At 41.1% G+C, this 22,520-nt stretch overlaps 2 protein-coding genes across 3 annotated transcripts; one reads left to right on the top strand and one right to left on the bottom strand.

Moving 5' to 3' along the window:
* Positions 1-602: 602 nt before the first annotated feature.
* On the top strand, positions 603-9,482 carry rmdn3 (regulator of microtubule dynamics 3). Its single transcript, XM_003456043.5, has 12 exons — positions 603-1,068; positions 1,857-2,046; positions 3,233-3,370; positions 5,535-5,847; positions 6,514-6,616; positions 7,367-7,427; positions 7,517-7,592; positions 7,675-7,752; positions 7,840-7,938; positions 8,292-8,345; positions 8,780-8,860; positions 8,936-9,482. The coding sequence occupies exons 1-12, from the start codon at positions 867-869 to the stop codon at positions 8,993-8,995; spliced, it is 1,455 nt and encodes a 484-aa protein (XP_003456091.1). The 5' UTR covers positions 603-866; the 3' UTR covers positions 8,996-9,482.
* Positions 9,483-9,515: 33 nt separating this feature from the next.
* rad51b (RAD51 paralog B) lies at positions 9,516-17,856 on the bottom strand. Of its 2 annotated transcripts, none has more exon segments than NM_001279450.1 (10): positions 9,516-9,988; positions 10,063-10,184; positions 12,178-12,307; positions 13,376-13,489; positions 13,646-13,740; positions 13,913-14,004; positions 14,287-14,404; positions 15,186-15,323; positions 17,202-17,343; positions 17,739-17,856. In NM_001279450.1, coding segments are annotated over 9 exon segments (1,011 nt in total). In that variant the 5' UTR covers positions 17,280-17,343; positions 17,739-17,856; the 3' UTR covers positions 9,516-9,864.
* Between the last annotated feature and the right edge of the window lie 4,664 nt (positions 17,857-22,520).

The following is a 22,520-nucleotide window of genomic DNA, read 5'->3' on the forward strand; positions in this document are numbered from 1 at the left end:
CACAAAAGCAGACACCTCAAGATGCTTTATATTTGTAAGGTAGACTTTACAATAATACATACAGAGAAAAACCCAACAATCACATGACCCCCTATGAACAAGCACCTTGACAACCCTGGGAAGGAAAAACTCCCTTTTAACAGGAAGAAACTTTCAGCAGAACCAGGCTCAGGGAGGGGCGGCCATCTGGTGCAACCGGTTGTGGTGAGAGAAGGAAGACAGGATAAAAGACATGCTGTGGAAGAGAGCCAAAGATTAATAACAAGTATGATTCAGTGCAGAGTGGTTTATTAACACATAGCCCTACACATCTCAGTTTAGTTCAGTTATATAATTAGGATGTCAACATCATTTGAACTGGGGATCGAAGCCTGACCTTCATAACCATGTCGGGAACAGCTGTTGCTGGGAAGCCAATCTCTACTTTTGTGTCATTGATGTATTTTCATATTCAAATGCCTAAATGATCAACAATATTATGTGACTGTGCCGTTACAGAATTTAAGAGAGAATTTAGACACAATCATTCATACTCAGAGGTATTCTTGTAGGCCTCCATCTCAAACACACTTTATTTTGTAAGGTGTCACCGGAAGTTCTTTTCCTTTCCCCTGCTGTGGGCTCATAAGGCTGCTGTGTTTCAATAACGTCACAGCGGTGCAGGTTGACTGTGTGGTCCAGGTTGTAACGATAGAGCCTTGGGCACACACAGCTAAAGGTTTCCTTCCGAGGAAGGTGAAACTGCGCACGCTCAGTCGTGCGTGTGGAGTCTCAGATTCTGAAGCTGACTCCAAGGCGTCTACGTTGATGACGTAAGAGTGGTTATTTGTTCGGAACCAGCGTAGAAATGGGCATCGTGTAGAGTCATGAGCGTGCCGCTCGGGAGAAACGGGTTAGTCGGGCTGGCTGTCGGGGCCACGGCCGGTTTGGGCTTGATTGCCTTCTTAGTTTACAGGCAGATCAGCAGGAGGAGGTCCCAGAGCCTTGTGCTGGAGTCCCGGCCAGCGGCCCGGCTATTCGTCGGGGCGGATGGAGGAGCGCTGCTGGGGGACACGCTGGATGCCCAGGGTAGGCTGGCACTGACCTCAGCTGCCCAGGAGAGCCATGAGCTACATGGTTGCCATGGATTCAATTTAACATGGCAACGTCACTGAATGTTTAGTATCACGTCTTTCTTATCGCGGTGATGGCCAAGCTAGTGTTGTTCCAGAAAGGGACGTCTCCATTTTTCAGGATGCTCTATGTGTAGGACCTTTGCTTAGATTGTAAGGAGACTACAATCTAAGCATATGTAATCTTTTCCAAGTATCCATATTCTAATCAATGCAGTCCTTTTATTAAATGTCTTGATACTACTGTGATTCTGCTGCCCTCTTAACCAGATCTCTTTTTATGCGGATAAATAAAGGATATATAGTTGTGATAGGAATGTTCTTTCTGCCTCAGAATGGCCTGATATCATTCATGAGAGTGGATATGTTGATATGTTGGATAGATTGTAAAAACTCATTTACAATAGTTTTTGGGCAAACACCTTTAGATATACTGACCAGAGTCTGACTTGAGACTGGCTTTTATTTCCATTTATTCAAGTGTAAAACAAAGCATAACACGTTTCCTTTTCAGACTGGCATTTTAAAAATAAGATTTACATCATTGTTATAAACTGATTAATAGGTTAACTGTACCTGTATATTAAGTAGTAATGCCTTTTGTGCTGACTAAAATCTCCCAGTGGAGGTATTCCAGATAGACCAGGCCACAAGTATCATTGCCACTGCAACCTGGAGGCAGGTTGGAGATATGGGTACAGTACTTATTAAATTGAAATAAGTAACTCCTGTCTCCTCCTTCAGAGATGGAGGCCCAGCAGCAGGCTCTGGCAGCAGTGGAGGCTGTGGTTCAGGGACTTTCCCCAGAGCAGCAACTGGAGCTCAGAAACCAGCTTGACCAAGTGCTAAGCTGCGTGGCGTCTCTACGTTCAGAGGTAGCTGAGCTCAGGGGAGGTCTACAGGACATTGCCTGGCAGATCATTCAGGATGTCAAGTGAGTTGAACTATGGTGAGCTACATAGAATCTGTCCTGCAGTACTGTGCAGAGGTCTTATGTCACCCCTCAGTTCTTTACTGGGTCATAGTCAGTATTTGGTGTGAGCACCTTTATTCTTCAGCCGAGGCAGCTTTCTGTCATCTCTTTAAGTAGTCTTCAGGACCAGCTGTCCTAGCTTCTTGAAGGACAAAGCTCTTCTTCGTGTGGACGATCCCACACTGCTTCAATAATATTGAGGTAGGGCTCTGGGGAGGCCCGTCCATGACTGATAGTTCTCCACTGCATGTTTTTGTATCCAAGTATGCTTTTACTGCATTATCAGTGTGTTTCCAAGCAGACACTTTCAGATGACACTGGATCAAGAATCCAAATCCTCCATCTACTAATACTATTTATTGTCTGTCAAGCTGTGTTATCTTTGACATTTTTCATAGATTTGAGTAAAGTAATGGAACAAATAATGTGTTTTTGCTTTTTGCATCAAACTTGGTTTTTTGCTAAGTCATCTGTACGTGTGAGACAACACTGGTTCATCCCTCAAGTTAGGTTTCTTCTTATGCTTTAGTGATTCATATTTCAGAGTACAGAAGATTAACAAACAAATAAACAGGATCTGGAAAGCTGGAGAACAAGACCGCTTTAAAAAAGACAAAGTCTGGAAGTCAAATGTATTGAAATGAGGACCGGCTCAAAACCTTTGCACAGTAATGTATCAGTTTGGAATAAAAAATCCCCAAAACAAAGATTAATAATTGGGGATGTAGTTGAGATCATGTGGTAGTAAATGGACCCTGGAAATCTTCAGTCTTAGTAAACACTGTTCCAAAGTTTGTGTCTTGATGCATGCGCAATCATCCAGGTAAGTAAATCCCAAAAGGTGGATTCTGTTCAGCTGTGGGTCGCATTATCAGTGGGAGAAACGTTTCGTCACTCACTGTTTATAAGGTTGGAAACCTGCACTCAGCTGAGACTGGAAACGCCACGTGCAGGTGAACAGAATCAACCCAAAGTTTGCGTTTTGCTCGTTCCAGTTGGATTTCCCATCTGCACAAATACATATGTGGGTTTCAGTTTAAAAAAAGTAATTTAGGTGCATCACATTGTTAAGTGTGCATATCAGGGGGCTGAGTGCTTATATGAGAACTGTTTGGGCTGTTTGGGTAATGATCCTCCTCCCATTCAGAAAGGGAGTGGAGGACAGCCAGCGGGTACGGCGGCGGCGTCATGCGGTCCACAGAGAGCGCGCCGACTCGTCCAGCTCTACCTACTTCACTGCCAGCCAGGGCATGGCCAGCACCTGTGGAGAAACCAGTGAAGGGGGGTATGTCTTTGGCTCAGCACAGTATGCTCTACTCATTTTTGTTAAATTCTTATATTATGCGTCAGGTGTTTTGTACACAGACCTTCACTGGGAGCAGCAGGATAATTCCCGGAGGCCTGTGTGAACTTTGATTTTGATCAGCAAATAGTTTATGGGCATCGGGCATGACTGTTTCAACTACAGACACTATGTTCTCTTCCTGTCTCTGCACAGCACAGATCCATAGATGTGCTGTCTCTCTGCAAGGCAGGCAGTGTGAACTAGGTAATGTCAGTCACATGACAAGAAAACAGAAACCCTTCAGTCTGAAAACACTAAGAAGCTCACTGTGTTTCAGTCCCTGTTTGAAAAGGAAATGATATATGTTCTGCTTGTTTTCACTCTACTTGAACATTATTAAGGTAAAGACTCATTATTTTTATTTATGCGCGTGTTAATGGATTTTCACCAGGGAGCCACAGCCTGGTTACAGACACTCCTGTAGACCTTCAGATCCTTCTTACACCTGAAGGTCTGCCTACTGACGTGTGAGTCAGATTGAACAGGGAAAATTATGGTTAATGTTAATGTAGTTAGCAGCTTACCATGAAGACAGCCCTCAGCTTTACACCAGATTCTGTTCAGCTGTAGGCTGCAGTGAAAGGACTTGAAAGAGGATAGCTAAGTAAGATCTTCTGGACAAACCATGTGGTAAAATGTCTCTGAGGGGTACTATACAAACAAAGGTCAACATAGCCAGGCTTGCTTTGTGTTAGTTGGCTCAACAAAACCTAAAACCTCTGGTAAATATAGCAGGTGTCACAACAGTGGTGATAAGCTATCTCAGGGAAATCGAGCTTTCTGCTTCGGGCTCTGTGTGAGGCTCGTGTGACTCTTCTTCCACATTAAATGATCCCTCCGAGTGTCACCTACTCCAATCAGAGATGTTGCCTGGTGATGATGATGCGATAGTGATGAAAAATCTCTAAAGAAATGAAAAGGTGTTGTAAATCAGGCAAGAGATGAATGCTGTAGAAAATCATTAATCTGATTATTTCTGAGTCGTAAAATAAATATTTTAATTCCAGTTAACAGCAGCCTGTTAAAGAGACATGGAAATCACTGATGTTTGGCGTAGATCACAGTGAAATGAATGGGATTCATTGAACATGTGTTCTGTGTTGTTGCAGCTGCAGTTCCAGCAGAGTAAAAAAGGCTGATCAGCAGATTAGAGTCATATATCACAACAGGTTATTTAGAAAATGCATGAATAAGTAATACAGGAGGAGCTCCTGGAGCCACGAGGAGCTCCTGGCTCAATGCTAAGCTCCATTCAGCAGTTTTAGTCAGGTACGACTAAAACCTGCATAGACGCAGAGACTCTTTACTTAAAAGCACCGAAAACAGGCTGCAAGTTCAATCAGAATCAGTGAAAACATGGCGCTTCCAGACGATTTTAAATTCAAACTCTGAACAGAAACTTGCTCCTCGCCATGTTAGTGTTTAGCCAAAGTTACCATGGTGATTGAGCCAGGTAAAACAGCCACTTTCATGACACAGAAAACTTGACACAGCTCACTAAGCCAATAATCTGGCTTTGTAGTACGCTGCTTTAGTCAGGCAAGGATCCAAGTGTGTGGCTTTTTAAATAGGTTTGTTCGCAGGCGTCATAAGCTTATTGCTGTTAATTTGTAAGACAATTAGAGATGCTAACTCTCACTGGAGTCTCCAGCTCGTATCTTAAACAGTGTTGTGTTCCAGAATGGGCATAATTCATCCAACTATTGTTACTGTTCAGGTTTTTGATGCAGCGTTTGGTACATGCTAACAAGGCAGCGTGATCCCTTTTCTGTGTTTCCCTATGTGAAGACAGGCTCGCACGGTGCTGTTAAGGGGTTCTCAGGGTCTCTAAGCCAGCCAGCTGACAATGACAGGAAACAGCAAGTTCAGCAGCATTGACCTTTCAAAATAAAATATAGACTTTCAGTGTTTGGAATAACACATACCTAAACCTGATCACCTCTGATTGGAGCAGTGGAAGAAATGTCAGAAACTTATATTTCAGAACGTGCTGTGAAACAAAAACTATCTACAGAAATAGTGACTACATAAAACCTGGATGAAACCCTTGAGAACATATTTATAGCCAGCAAATAAATATGAGGTGGTCTTTGCTGTATCCCAGGTACTCCACGGCCTATGCTGAATCAGACTACACTGATCGTGACACGGACAGAGAGGAGGGTGAGCAGGAGCCTGAGCAAGAGTCTGAGGATGAGGACAGGAGCTGTGCCACAGTCCTTACCCTCCGCCAGGATGTCTCCCAAGAGGAAGAGCTTGAAGAGAGGGGGCTGGAGGATGAGGAGGAGGAGGAGCTAGTGAGCGAGGTTCCCAGTGGGGAGCTGGCTCTCCTCCTGGCTCAGAGTGACATCCTCCACACAGGAGATGCCAGTTTAAAAGCAGAAGGCTTTCGACTACTACTGGACAACAGAGCAGAAGTGAGTAACAGGATGCTTGTTGGTGGTCACATGACAAGAAGCTAATGATGCGTGTAATGACCATTAACGTTGATTTGATATGAATGTTGTTTGTGAAAATGGGTCATTGCAAAGAGCAGACATAGAAGAATAAATGTATGAAGTGAACCAATGAAAATTCAAATCAAATGATGGTCTCAATGGGAAAAGGCACTGCTCATATCTTAAATAAAATTAAAACAAAATATACATGTATGAAAACTATGGAACACTTTTTTAGCAATAAAATGTGTTCTGATCTTCGCCCGAGTCAGAACTACAGACAAGCACAGTCTGACTGAGCTTGTGCTCAAGTGCTTCAAAACAAAAAAAATCAGAGTATTAAAAAATAAAGAGTTAACTAAATGTATGAGTCAAAGGTGAGTTTTTAGTTATTTCTTAAAAGAGACCAGTCAGTCACTAGGTCTCAAGCTCAGAGGGAGAGAGCTCCAGTTTCTGGAACCAGCATGACAAAAAGCTCTGTCACGGTCACCTTTAATCCTCGTATGATGCACAACAAGTAGGCCCCACATTAGATGACCTCAGCGACCTGCTGGAAACGTGTGTCTGTAAAAGTTCACTGATGTAAGCTGGTGCTCGTCTATGAGGAGCTCTTTTTCCTTTTTTTCCCTCTTTTTGGGTCTGCAGTATGGAGACAGCAGGGAGTTTCTATGGCGACTGGCTCGAGCCTACAGGGATATGTATGACTCCACTGAAGACAAACAGGAGAAGAAGACCTATGCACAGCAGGGTAATGGACAAACACATACTGTTCATGTTTAGAGCACCTTACAAAAAGCTTCAAATACTATTAGTCAGGAGTCTCTGAAGTTTGGCTCTTTGTGCTAAATGTCCTTATTCTTAGATTCTGTCTAAGCCTCAACATGACAGTTGCCACAAAGCATTTGCTGAAATATTTCTAGTTATCAAATGAATACAAATAAAATACTGCCAACTGTCACTGGGTTATTTAATGAAAACCACAGGATTCTAAGGCAAGTTCTGAAGCCTCTGCACTGCTGTCCAGTTAATCTGTTGTACAGTATTACAGAGCCTCTATAATTTAAAAAATAAAGAACTCATAACGATATCACAGCATCATTTCCACCAAGTACCATTTGAATGTTGCACCAAAGATTGAGACCAGGGAATGTTTTTCCAATCTCCCATTTTCCAGGTTTGGGTTTTGACTCAGTTCCCTGTTCTTAGCTGACAGGAGAGGGGTCTGGTCTGGTCTTCTGCTGCCCTAACCTGTCTGGTTCAAGGTTCCACATGTTGTGTGTTCAGAGGTGTTTGGGTGTAGGAAACCTTTATATTAGTGTTTAAGTAATATACTTACTGTCTGGTGGATTGGATGAATCATTGCTAGGAGTTTACATGTGCTCCTTCAAACTGAAGGAGACTGTGCTGCCATATCAGACCACAACAAGTACTCTTCATGACATGCTTTCTTTGATTTTTCATAGACAGGCTGTTGTTAACCCGTGAGCTCATGTTGCAGGTCGAGATGAGGCAGAGCTGGCCCTGAAGAAGAATGGCCTGAATGCAGAGTGTCACAAATGGTAAAACCCCCATGAATACAGAGCTTCTAGCAAGCACTGGGTTTGAGCTCCCATCAGAGAGCATTTGCTTTTTCTGTTTGTGGCTCCAGGTTTGCCATGCTGGCTGGACTGACCTCACAACATGAGAGCATGCATAGCAAGCTGAAGAGTAGCTGCATATTGAAGGTAAGAAAGGCAGACCTACTGCACGGCAGCAGTGTAGGCGTAGAGCAGCTGGACTTATTGTGATCACTATTCCCCCGTCTAGGAGCATCTGGACCGAGCACTGGCCCTCAGAGATGATGACCCCATGTGTTTCTACCTGCTTGGCAGATGGTGTTATCAGGTGACTTTGGAGTTATTGCACACATCTGCTAACATCCTGATGTCAGAGATTTTCGCTCGCTTCATTGCTTTGTCTGTATGTCTGTAGGTAGCCACTCTGGACTGGTTGGAAAAGAAGGCAGCTGCTGCCCACTACCAGAGCACCCCCACCTCCACCCTGCATGACGCCCTTGAGAGCTTCCTCAAGGTATGAATCTCCTGACTTTTGATTTCAAATTGGTGGTAGACTGGTGAGCCAAAATACATTCTGCTCATGGCTTACATGGGTTGTGGCAATGATGTGCAGTATGTGCTGTATTAATAAGGACACACTCGCAGTGTGGAGGAGTAGGATGGAGGAGGGATCGGTGTAACAGACTGGGCATGTCTCACTTGCTTCAGTTCTTTAAGGATGAATGTGCAGCCTGGGAAATTAGAAAAGTGGATGTTGTTTGTGTCAAATCTTAGTTAGCCTCAATTTGTGTCCATTTCTGAACAGATGTGTGACTGCACACACACACGATGTTTGATGGATGAAATGCTTTTGTGTTAAACTTGCAGGCAGAGGAGCTCAGTCCAGGTATCTCCAAGACTGTGAGACTTTACATTGCCAAGGTAATATCAGATCAGCTGATCTCACACTGTACAGTTATGATTTATGGTTCACACACATTAAAGTGCTAAAGTCCAAGATCACACCCTACAGCAGACTCTTGTGATCATCTGTCAGTGACTTTTACATGTTTGCATTCATGTGACTCAACATGATGTCCTCATTATTTAGTGAAAAATGCAAGTTCACTTTGAATCTTTAAAGTTAGGTGAAGCTGGGACCAGAAGAGACTGAAATGTTTGTAATGCCTAAAAGAAGATGATGCGAGTTAATAGGTCCCATATCTACTGACACTGTTCATTTACATCCAAAAACACTTAACTGAAAATGGCAAAAGGCAGGGAATAATCACTGGACAGTTGTTGCCGTCAGGTCTTTTTCTTTGATGGTCATATCAGGAACTGTGAAACTAACTGTGGCTGGGTTTGTTTCACAGTGTCACAAAGAGCTGGGGAACATCTCCGAAGCCACAAACTGGGCTGAGCTGGCTCTGAAGATGCCTAGAAATACTGACAATGTAAGAGCACACATCCTGTCCACATTTGAATTCATAGCGGCAGCATTTTCACCATGATGCCTTTTCTATTCAAAGGATCAAGAAACATGTGAACTGGAGGCAGAGCTTCAGGTCTTAACTGCCAGGAACAGCTGAGCTGCAGAAAAACTTTCCTTCATTGATGGATGAGTGTGATTTTTGTCTTCTGTCATATTCTTTGCATCACCATGTATTCAATCTGCTATATTTAACATTCTTCAGCACTTCCCATCTGAATTCAACAGGCATGCCATGTTTGGTTTTAAAAACAAGTGACTCAAGCTTGATGACTGAAACTACTAATCCTGGGACACATGCAGAGCTTTAAGGGAAGGAGGAATCTCTGGAATAAGACCATTCCATTCAGTGGTTCTGTACCATTATGCTTGTTGTGTAAAGATCGGACCTTCGGGTGTGATCAGGTGAAGTGCATTGGCTTTTAAACCTTATGGACTCCCTGGTGTAACATGTAGTTTAAAATGGACCACTTGTTGTTTGAAGTCTATGTTGTAAGTGCACGGAGCCCTGTGTGCTCATCAGTGTGAAGTTGAATAATTTTGGACCGTTTATGTTATCACATGTTCATTTTGCAGTGTCTGCCGTGGAGTGAGACAAAAAGACTCAGTACTCAGAGACGTTAATATGCACTGTGTGAAATGCAGATACTGTTTAATAAAGTTCTTTTTTCCATTTATGGCAACACATTAGCTCAATCTGAAATGAAGAAAGAAAAATCTACTTGAAATACTTTACACGGAATGACTGCTGACCTCTCCTGCATCCAACTCTTTATTCATGACTTATCTTTAGTCAGCTTCATGTTGGTGCAGTTATACAATAAAAATGTCCCATCAGATGAGGAGCAGCCTACGTTTTATAGATATATATACAGTTATGCTTCTGTCGCCACAGACTGTCTAGAAATGTGACAGTGTGACGAGACAAACACACACAGATCCAACAGGTGCGTCTCACATCCTGCTGCTTCAGTCCTTGGCATCGCCCACTCCATCAGCATTGATGGCAAACATGGCTTCAGCCTCGGGCAAGCAGGGCGAGTCATAGATTTTACAGATCCTCGTTTCTCCTCTGCCCTTCCTCAAGTACAGGCTGTGAAGAAGAGAGCACTGTTAGAGTCATCTTCCTGTGGTGACATCATACTGCCATCGTGAATAAAAACACACCGTGTGGTGGAGGCGTGGGCCAGAATGTTGCCACCAATTGGTTTCTTAGGATCTGCAGAAAACATGGCTGCTCCATCCACTTGTGCTACCACTTGGTTGGTTATTACCACAGCAACGCCAAACTGTGGACAGGTCGGGCAAAAGTTATGTCTTAGATACATACATGAGTGAGGCAGCTTCAGATCATCCGTTGTAGATTTAAACACTTATCAACAGTCACACTTTATAAACTCTGTGTGTGTGTGTGTTCTTGTCTAGCTATCTTTGTGAGGACCGAAATCTGCATTCTACTATACTTGTGAGAACCAGCAGTCACTTGTGAGGACACACAACCCGGTCCTCACATTTTTGAAGGCATTTAAAGCCATTTTTGAGGCTCAAAACATGGTTTTCGTGTCAGGGTTACAATTAGGTTATGGTTAGGTTTAGGGTTAGGGTTAGGCATTCATTTTTAATGGTTAGGGTTAGGGTAAGGGGCTAGGGAAACCATTATGTCAATGAGGGTCCTCACTAAGATAGCTGAACGGGGTTTTGTGTGTGTGTGTGTGTGTGTGTGTGTGTGCGCGTGCGCAGTTTAAAGAGTCTGTCATATTAAATGTTTTACCCCCAGACCCAATTTCACTTTGAAGGTCAAGCATTATGCTGACAGATGCAATCTTATTTTAGTATACTGGTTCATCAATTCAAGCCAGAATGCAATATGTTTATCCAATTACTAGATTAATCGATGGACTAATCACTAAAATAATTGATAGATACACCCAAGTAATATGTTTAGCCAGCTGTTTTGCCAACACTCCACCTCCATTTTTCACTAATATTTTAATGTCCCCTGTAGATATAGACAGTTAACCATGTCACACATCGCTCAAGCCTTATACTTTATAATTTCTGTGACAAAAACTAAGAATAGTAAAATAGATTGATAACAGAGATTCAGAGATCCTCACAGGACAGCCGCTGCAAACGTGATTTATAGAGTGATTCTGTATATTTAACAGAATATAAAGTATTTAAAATGAGTTCAACCTTTTACATACATTTAACACTAATGGGAACATTTTTCCTCTAAATAATTTTTTACATTTATTTTCATATCATTTTCCAGTGACATCGATTTATTTTACTGAGCTGTTTTCTTGCTTTTTTTCCTAAAGAATGGTGTGAAAATCTCCACTTATCACTGTCCGCTAAAAGTAATCATTTTTGGTAATACAGTATATATTTAACTATAGAAGTAATAATGTTTTAAAATTTGTCAGCCATTCACAAGTGCAGAATGGTGAAGAGCTCCATGCAGAGTATAGACAAACGGTATGTTTTTATCTGATCCAATTAATCTCACTCAGAGATCATGCTGATTAGATTTACTCACTGAATTCCACCTTTATAACTCAGGGAATGTCTGCTTACATCATCTTAAATTCGGCTGATATAAATCCTAAATACTAAATCTATTCACAGTAGAAATTATTCCAAGTGATTTAATTCCCCACACTGCACCACTAAAACTGATCTTATGATTAAGGAAAATTAAGCTAATTTGTGTTTAGTCCTTCTTTGTAACAATTATTCTTGATGACAAATCTTATACCATTAGAAAGCCTGTTAGTTTCCTTTAAAAGGTGCCACATTAGTAACGAAAATGCATTTGTGGGTTGAGCAGGAGAGTTGAGGATATTGGATGCGCCCATGATACCCCAGGTGCTGATCGTCAGGCGCCTCATAAGCAGCATGTGTGAACAGAGACCGCGCTGCAGCGGATTTGGGATGTATAACATTAGATCTGAATCATATTACTGTAATAAAATAATATGATTTTATTATTATTATATTAGGGGTGGCTGTAGCTCAGGTGGTAGAGCAGGTCACCTACTAATTGAAAGGTTGGTAGTTCGATCCTCGTCTGCTCCAGACTGCATGCCAAATATTCTTGGGCAAGATGTGCCCCAAATACCTACTTTTTACTTTGAGTATAGAAGTTCAATTAGTACTTCAACTTTAACCACAATATAGTTAACACAAGTATCTGTACATTACTGGCACCTGAGGTGATCACTGATTCGTGGCGTGTACAATTCAAACCAAAGAATCTGTAAGGGTGTGAGAGCTGACCTCGTCCGCCAGCCTGAGCAGCATACGCAGGAAACGGCCCAGGTGTCCCTGCCTGGCTGACAGCTCTCCTCTGCCTGAGTAGTCAGTTCTGTACAGAGCTGTGGCACTGTCTACTATCAGCAGAGCATACCTGACAAACACAGGGACAAACAGTGTTATTTCGTGGTGTCGCAAAACACAGCGTTTACTGCAAGATGACAGTTTCCACCGTGGCACCATCAGCGAAAACAAATGGGGACAGTTACTAAACGGGGTTGTACCTGCGGCACGCCATAGAATTAAGACTCACAGAGAAAATGGCAGCCATTACAATTTTGTACATTAGTCGAAACACTCGACAAGTCGGGTTCCCTCGCTTGTATCACGAGTGTCGGTCCAACACTCACTGTGACAACAGATATCTAGACAAGCTGTACAACACATCCTTGTATGAGCTGAACTGTGCACTTCATCAGAGACTGCACACTGACGTTTGCACACAGGCTAGTTTTCTGACGACCGTACAGGAGCAGTGATGATAGGAGAGGTAGCCAGTGTGTATCACTAATGCCAATATTTATTTCATTTTTGATTATTTCAATTAAATGTAAAAAAGAAAAGACTGTATTATTGTTTATTTGTATAAAGAATGAACTGAATTTACAAAGAAAGGCACTATATGATGATACAGATCTTTATTATTGGGATAAGAAATTGCTTCATTACTTCTACAGTCATTGGAAAATAATAAAACCTGTCTGTGTGATGTTGTGATTCAAGCAAGACATTTTATAATCTGATTAAAATCAAACGTGAACTTTCTCAGCATTTTTCTCTCGTTTTTAATCTGACTAATGTTTAAGAAATGACTGAGAAGCGATTTCATTTCTCGAGTCAGTCCAAACGCACTATCACAGCTAGGGTTAACTAAATCTAAAAATTGAATTCAAAAATTCACTTGAGCTGATGGACAAACATGAAGATATTCCATGTTGACACCATTATACAATACAGGCTCTGTACGTCTTACATAAATCATGACATTTACATCCAGTTTTCAGTCCTACTGTGGAGCCAAGTTTCCACATGTCCTCTCACTGCACTTCCTAGTTTTTGTTTAAGTGAAATTAGGCTAAAAAAATAATAATAATGATAAAAATAACCATCCTTCAAAGATTCACCTGAACACTTCTACACAGTCCGTAGGTTTGTGACTAACCTGGACTCCGCCATCATTGCAGAAGCTTGATAGAGCAGCTGAGTCTGGTGGTCTGTGTTGAAGGCCCGGGCATAGGCCACGTTATCCAAAACGTCACTGCCTACTAGCCCATACCTGACGGCACAGAGAGACAACACATATGGCTCCAATAAGAGTAATAAAATCAACAACACTGAAATTAATGATGGGTTTATAGATTTTTATTCTGGGTCAGTTACTTCTTCTTTGAGCTCTGAACTGAATACTGAAAACAAAGGAGCACCGTCTCACCTCTCGGCAACAGCGAGCAGTCTCTCTGGTCTGAAGGTTCCTTCTGTGTCGATGTACATGGCTTTGCCTTCTCCGCCTCCCTGATCGATGGGTAGCTGTGGATGGTCACCATGGTTACATCTCTCTAGATCAACAACTGATTTGTAAAGCAATCCTAAAAGTTTCTGAGCGAGCTGCTTGTGATCCTCCATAACACACACACTGATGGATAGAAACTGGCTTTTTAACTTCTCCTGGCACCACTTAGGCTTGTTGAACACACTGTACCTGGCAGGTGACGGCGAGTGTGTGGCACAGCTGGGTTTTCCCCGTCCGAAACTCTCCAAACATCTCTGTGATGGAACCCGTTTCAATCCCACCTGTAGGAGAGCAAAAAGGTTTCAATTTGATGTGTGAGACTGGGCCTTCCTGCTGCTGCCCGACTTCAGATAAGTAGGAAAAAAAAACTGCGGCATGATTTGTTGTTTTTGTTTGCAACTTTTATTTAAATGGTGGTCACGAGGAACATCCCTAGTTTAAATCTACCGGTAATAAAACCAGCTTAGGGCACATAACCATCACTGGCATCATGTTTGCTGCATAACTATGAACTGCTAATCAGGGAGATCTCCTCAATGAAACATGAGCTACATTAAACTAACCCTGCAGGAGTTTGTCCAGCTCCTTGGAGCCTGTAGAGATCTGGATAATCTCGGCTCTCCTCTGATGGAACTCAGTAGCTGTGGTGAAGCCCATTGGCACCAGTTTGGCAGCTTCAGTCTGAGGGAAAAGGTAAATGAAAGCAATTCAGTTTTATTTATACAGGGCCTAATCAAAACAACACTGGCCTTGAGACACTTTATCTTGTAGAGTAAAGACCCCACAGCGTTCAGATGACCCTCTATGAGCAAGCAAAGTGTGATAGTGGGAAGGCAAAACACCCTTTTAACAGGAAAAGACTTCCAGCAGAAATACTCTTGGTGATGGGTGGCCATCTGCCGCGACTGATTGGGGTTGAAGGCAGGAAGACGGGACAAAGACCCCCCAGACCCCAACACACAAAAAACCACCTTGTTCACAGCAGTTTCATTTGTGAGATCTAGCCCTAGTTGTGGTTCAGTGACCCTCTTAATTGACCACGTTCACTTGGGCTGAGCACTGATTCGCAGGTGTAGACGCAGCTCTTTGAGGAAGCGTGTCTTTGGTTTTTCTGGCACTTTTGCCTGCAGCCTCCCACACAGCTGTGCGCGCTCTGGCTGAAGACCATGAAAAACTCAATTCCTATGATGTATTTCATATTAGAATTCCTTATTTCCCATTTTATAAAATCCATTAGGGTCGACATGGATATTACTACAGAGTGGAAACCATGTCTTCTTTAACAGCATGCACTGATGTTCAAACCAGCAGCACTTGGAGAAAGTACAGAAGCACACTAATGTGCCTCTACAATGTATCTGTTTTATCTGTAAATCAGATACAACCATATGCAGTCTCCTCCACACAATGCCAGCTTTCACATTCCTCTGAGATACCGAATCAAACGACTGTCGTTCCTTACCAGGATCTTGTCAGCCTTGGCCTCACTGATGCCCTTGATGTTGAGCAGCTCCTTCTTGGGAGCGTAGGCCACTGCTTCAATGGTGTGGAATCCTGCATCCTCCAGCTTTTTGATGTCACTGGCACTGATTCCACATTGCTGTGTGCAGAGGCATCAAAACAAAGAGCTAAAGCTAAATTCACAGAAAGAGTTTTTTAAGAAGCTGTAGGGTCTTGCACACTCCATGATTAAAAGCCAGTTTAATTTTTGATAGAGCACTTAAAAAACAAACAACATAGTTGACCAAAGTTCTTTTGAGGTAAAAGATAGCAAAAAAATACAAAACCACATATTAATTAAAAAATAAAACAACAACAACAGTGAAACAGTAAAATACTGTGAATTTGTTACTGGGGCTTTAACCCTGTTAAAGTTATTTATGCTGTAGACCTGCTCTGGACCACGCTGTGTCTGGAATGAACCCATCAAGTCCCAGGAAAAGAGTAGAGCCATTTATGAGATATCATGCAGAGTGGGCTTTTGGCTTTTAAAGGCCTCAGTAAGAAATGCAGAATTTTAGGAGCAAAGTCACTGACAGTTTCATTTAACACAATATATGATCCTGGTGAGGGACCAAGCAGCGAAGGCATAGAGAACAACAGGAGAAATGTCATTAAAAACGGGCCTTTTTAAAAACATTTTTACCTGCGTCATGGGGCGGTGCTTTTAAGAAGTCAATGAAATGACACAAACTGGATTTTTTTTAATGCCACCACTCAATTCTGTTCAGAGCCTGATTGATATAGGATTATTAAAACCAATACCAATATCTGGTGATTTAAAAATCTGATGCATCAGGATAATTTTTCTTCCTCACACACACACACACACACACAATTGTTACATGTGGTTATTTATGAATCCCTACAAACACAATAAGAACCAACTATTTAGAAATCAATGGGTTTCACTGTCACAAAAAGCTGTGGATTACTCACTTGTGCTCCTTCCATATCAGCAGTGTTGTGTTTGTGTTAAACAGTGCAGCTGCAGAGCACCCTCTAGTGGACAATCTATGCATTAACCATGACTCACTGAAGGGGTTTTCTACCTCCTCTTCTTTACTTTTTACATTTTTATTTATCAGTCGTTATAAATGCCAATACTGATTTTTCAGCAATTATCTAATGGTGTCTGACATATCAGCCCATTCTACATCCAAGCTTCAAATACATTTAATGTTTAAAGTACTTCTTCGGTCTTACTGACCACTTGCAGAGCTTACAGGGCACTATTAGCAACACTATAGGCATATAAAATGCAGTCAGATTTTTTTTAAAAAGGGCCAAGTTCAAAGACGGGTGGATCCTTCCATGAATCAATCAGTGGTTTCCACCTGGTGCTCCAAGAATCAGCTCATTGCTCATTGTAGAAGAAGAATCAGGTCATTTACAATTACTTCAGTATATGTAATGAAGCCACCTTCCTTTACACTTTGAACATTGTCAGAGCTTTGTCACATAATACTTTGAACATACCATACTCATATTTTTTTTTAATCCTTGCAGTCTGAGTGTGCAGGTGGATTTGAGATCCTCTGATCCACGCCATGATCGTTTTAGATAGCTCTGTACTTAAGGTCATACAAAAAATAAGGTGACCAAATTTCACCTCATACCTGAATGTCACAATAGAAAAGTATTAAATTGAGTTTAGACGGCAGACTAAGAGCAAGCACACTTGTCCATCTGCATTTAAGTTTAGTGAATGAAGTCATTTTTGATCACACACTAAATGAAGCTATACTGGTCACAAAAACGATTGCAAACAATGAGCACCATCGCACCCGCCGACCTGTGGATCAGTTTCATTGGCCTTTGCAGTGCGTGTATCCCATCTCTTGCCAGCTGAATGCAACAGCAGTTGGCAGTGATCTGACCAAGAGGAGCAGGATCAGCGAACCCACAGCTCCGAGCTTCTACAGCACACAAAATCAGGTGTTACAGAAACCACAGTGCACTAAGGACGGATACGTACCTCCAATCTGCATAGAGGCTGTGGCCCGTAGTTTTCCTCCTCCTCCACCTCCACTCTGGCCTCGCTCCTCATCGCCATGATCCAAGGAGACCCAGGTCGGCTCCGCTCGGCTCGCTGATTGTTTGACGGTTAATACTGAAAGCTAAGCCAGAGAGTTAGCATGCAAAAGCTGATTGATACAACGATGTTTTCATGATGATCGTCACACGGCAGGTTTTTTTGCTTTACCTTTTCATCTGCCTTAAAACCAAACTTAAGTCTATTTGTTTTCACATTTAAAACATCTAAGAGACTACTCCATCTACACTTACACACTGTTAATGCCCAGTAAAAATGTAACGTTTTTCTTCTAACACAGTAAATTCACGTTAACACACTTTAGCGACAAATTCGGCCATTATTTATGTGACCGGCAGCCCAGGCGCTGTCACCGTGGGGCTAGCATGAACTGCCCGAGCACTCTGCTGTCACCGTTGCTGTTAGTGTTAACAGTTACTGGGCTAAAAGTAGTAATTTCTACGCGACTTCGGTCCTTACCTTCTTGCAGCTTTCTTGTTTTCCTCAAACTCTTCGGTGTGAAGCTCCCGCGCGCAGATTCAGATTCAATGACGTTGTACGTAAACGGAGCCAATGGGCGCGTGAAAGAAGGTTCGTGAGAGACGGGAACCGGAAGTAGGTTATTACAATAGTATGGCAAACAATCTAGGCCAAAATTCGCAATTTTTTTTAACGCGTCTGGTTACGAAATTACGTAACCGTTTAATAAGCCAGAACTTGTCCCCGACTGAACGCAGTATTTTACTCCAAAGAGTAGCGCCTTGAACCCCTGGGAAAAATGCTGCTTTTTCCGCCATTCAGAAGGAGCGTTCAAGGCGCCACTCTATGGGGTAAAATACAGTGTTCTGCGGGGTCAACGCTGTTTTTTTACGGTCATAGGTGGCACAGATCATGTTCATGATTTGTTTTCATATTCATGACATGTTTTAATGTTAATAGCAGCCTGTTAACACCCAGCTGTACTCTGAGCCTCTAATTAAATTTGTTTCTAGTCAAGTTGTTGCCCTGCAGGAAGAGTGTTCCTTTCAGATAACTGTTTCTCTTTATTCTTTATCCTTTCTTTATTCTTGTTGCTTCCTCAGGTTTTGTGCTATTTTCACCGTTCAAATTTTACAGTATTCTGCTATTTCTGCTCTTTCCGGCTATATCTTTTGGTATTTATTACTGTTATACTTTTTAAAATATTAAGCTTTTTTCCTTTTTTTTGTCCCATTGAAATGAATGGGAAACTTCCACAATTCTGCTAAAACTTGCTTGTTTTTGAAACTTAACTACTTCCTCATACTTTCACGTAGAAACCCCATTCAAACTTTAAAATGTTCTGAAATTATTGGGTGTGTTACCATTTTAATTTACTGCCTCTTTAAGTTTTCAGTTGCAAAATTGTGATTTTTCAGAATACATGCGTTGTTATGGTTGCTATGCAATTAACTAAGAGTGGACACTGGTGTTCATCGTAGTATTTGAGCCAAATTATAGTATATAGGCTAAAACATAGTATTTCTGTCAATGGCAGAAATACTATGTTTTATCACAAATACTATGATTTAGCAGCAATGCTATGAGTTGGCACAAATACTATGACTTAGCAGACATACAGTTGACTGATCTAGAAACATACAAGCACACATTTCTGCTATCATAATGTTTGTGCTGAAACATAGTATTTCTGCCAAATTATATTATTTCTGCTAAATCATAGTATTTCCTCAATGCTGTAGTATTTTGGCTAAATCGCAGTATTTCTGCTATGTTATACTGTTTATGTTAAATTATAGTATTTGTGCCAAATCGTAGTATTTCTGCTAAATCATAGTATTTCAGCCAAATCATAGCATGTGTGCTAAATCATAGTATTTGTACTAATAGCATTTGTGACAAATCATAGTACTTCTGCTATGTTATCGTATTACTGCTAAATCATAGTATTTGAGCCAAATCTGAGTATCTGTCCTAAAGCATAGTATTTCTGCCAAATCATAGCATTTGTGCTAATAGTATTTCTGCCAATTCATAATATTTTAACAAAATTACATTATTTGTGCTAAAACATGGCATTTCTGCCAAATCATAGTATTTGAGCCAAATCATAGAATTTGTGCTCAAAGACAGTAATTCTGCCAAAGCATAGTATTTGTGCCAAATCGTAGTATTTTTGCTCAATAATAGTATTTGACCCAGAAGGTTAAGTGTCTTCACTTCTTTTCAGCACAAAGTTCTGCTTCTTCACCTGTTTCGAGCACAAACTTAAGGTTATTCACCTCATTTCTGCAGAAAGTTCAACTTTGTCAGCTCTTGTCAGCTAATTTTTCAGGTCCTTCAGTTGATGCCTGCTATATCTTTTGGTGCTAATAACTGCTATACTTTTTGAAATAGTAAGCTTTTTATGCCTTTTTTTTTTTTGCCCATTTTGATGACTGGGACCAAATTACTAGCGTCTTTTCTGATTTGGCTCTCTGAGCTGAGCTGTGTTTTAGCTCAGTGAGATGAGCAGCTGTTCTCAGAGCAGGAGACCCAGGTTCAAATCCCGCTTATGGCAACATTTTTTTTCAGTGAACACTTTAACTTTTTAAATTCCTTTCAACACAAATTTCAACTTCTTCACCTCTTCTCAGCAGAATTTTCATTTTTTCACCTCTTTTCAGCACAAATTCCAGATTCCTCAACTCTTTTCAGCACAAACTTCAGCTTCTTCAGCAGATTGTTCTCGTTCTTCAGCTGTTTTCCGATTCCACTACAAGGCATTCACACAGCATTTTCGCAGGAAATGCAAATTTTTCTAGTAATGCCTTTAACTTCAAATGCCCTTGCAGCAGCCTAGCACACACTAAAAGATTTCTTTCAGAACAGATAATCTTGTAATCTTGCTTCAGTAGGGTTTGGGTTCAGCAGCCAAACTACTTTGGTTCTTTGAAACCATGTCAGTAGTCGCATATCACATAATATGGTATGAAATGCAAATTATGCTTTCTGCATTAGCATTGACTGAAAGTTGCACTGAAACCAAACCAAAGCGTCTTTATCATCAGTAATACCATGAAACAAACCATGTTCAGTTACAACAGGGATTTAAATCAAATCCTTTAGATTTGAGCAGATATGTTGACCAGACACCGTTTCAGTCCCTGAACCACAGTTTTAGTGACAGTCCACCAAATCGTCAAGCACTTAGAGCAGCATACAGACAGGTGTATGGTGGGGCATCCTCCATACACCTGGACAAGAAGCAAACTGCTAAAAGAGCAGCTTTTTTATTAAAGTTTTTGAAATCAGACAAACACTCCCGTTATTGTGCAGACTCAGCACAGAGCATCATGTACCCTAATTCAAAGAGTTGATTTGTAGTGTGTCACATCAGTGTGGTGGCAGCTGTCCTGGCAGCCATTTTTGGAATTCCATAAAATACTATGATTCATATCAGTATGTCACCTGGAACTGTAGCTGTGCTGTAAACAAATAATGAAGCACAGTTTGACCAGAATAAGAACTAGAATCTTTAACACACTAAGATAATAAAGTACACAAGCTATTTGGCTGGTAACTGGCAATAAGCCAGAGGACTAATGGCTCAGAAGGCCCAAATGAAACTAGTAATGTCCAGACATCTAGCCTATATTACATAATATTCATTAACCTATTTAAAAAGCACTTTTGCTCTGTTTCAGGTAAAGTGTAAATCTGCACCTCTGATTTGTGTGATTAAATTTTCTCTTCGTCTTTTTCTGCTGCAGCAGCCAAAATCTGATTTATTAATGACAAACCAGTGGGAGAAGCATCATAACATGAAGAAAACTGGACAGTTAAAGGATTTTTCTTTTTACATAAAAAAAAAAAATAGTTGTTTGATGATCTGAGACGTTTAGGTGTGACAAACATACAAAAAAAAAAAAAAAAAAAAAAAAAAATAGGAAAACGCTTTTTTACACCATTGTCATATAAAAATGACTTACTTCCTTCATTCTGTTCATTGACCTCATTGTGGACCTCTAAAATGTTTAATAGTATGTAGTATATACCTTATTTACCTTATTTATTAATGTTTTGGGTTTGTTTCGTTTTTTGCACTACATTAGACAACATCAAAATCGCGTTGTCAAAAATTGACAATAGCATTGGCATTTTTGAGGCGCTGTGGACACCCAAGTTTGTGACACCCAAGTAGTGTAGAATTTTCAAATCAATACCATGGTTGCATCTACTGAAAGTCTCTGAAGCTTAAATCTCAGTGACCTTGACTTCAAGGTCAGAGGTCAACTATTCTGAAAATTAGGAGTTTCACATTTATAACACAGGTATGTCTACTAGGAGGCTGAAGGGTAGTACTATATATTTATAAACAACCAAAAACAGTTTTTTTTTCACTAAATATAGTATTTCCAACTTTCCAAATACTGACTTCAACTTCTTCAGCTATTTTCAGCTTTTTCAGCAGACAGCTTCAGCTTTACAGCATCCATACAGCATTTTTGCAGGAAATGCAAATTTTTCTAGTTATATTAATTGATCAAACTGTGTTTAAAGGCCCATTTCAGACATTAAGATGATTCATAAATACATGGATAAGGATCATGGAGGGAAAGCTTTGGCCAGAAATCGATCCCCAAGCAGGAGGAAAGCTCCATTTCCAGAAGTAATAGGATTATTTCATTTTATAGGCCACATGCTTCAAAATGACTGCCTGTGGAAGCAAAGCAGGATTTTTCTGCTTCTCCCCCCCTCCTCCTGAATTCTGGTTTTAATTTCAGAATTAAAACCGGGGGGGGGGGGGCTTTAGCCCTTCCCTGTTTGCTGAGAGCAATACTGAAAAGGGGACTCACTCACTGGAGTGCACAGGTTTCAGAGGGGTCTGTGGTCACAGCATACATTTCTACCAAGTAAGACATTAGAATGCTTTTGAATTTGAAAATGACTCTAGAAATAGAGTAAACTGTGTAATATGCCAACTTTAACAGTGACAGGCCATCAAAAGTGAAGTAAAAAAAAAAAAGAAGTTTGCTGTGCAAATCTGAAACCTTTGATACACAACTCTGCATTTAATAATTAGTTTTAATCATCTCTGGCTCTCCTCCTTCCCTCACCCCCCCACCAGCTGACGGAGATGGATGCCCCTCCCTAAGCAGTGGTTCTGCTCTTGGTTTCTTCCTGTTAAAAAGGGAGTTTTTGCGAGTGTTCAGGTTTTTTTGTTTAAAACCGCAGCACCTAAAGAAGCTGATAAATCTAAAGCATTACTAGAGCTAAGCTAAGATACATTGTTCACAGTGT

Source organism: Oreochromis niloticus, linkage group LG15, assembly GCF_001858045.2.
Source record: "Oreochromis niloticus isolate F11D_XX linkage group LG15, O_niloticus_UMD_NMBU, whole genome shotgun sequence".
Taxonomy (NCBI): Eukaryota; Metazoa; Chordata; class Actinopteri; order Cichliformes; family Cichlidae; genus Oreochromis; species Oreochromis niloticus.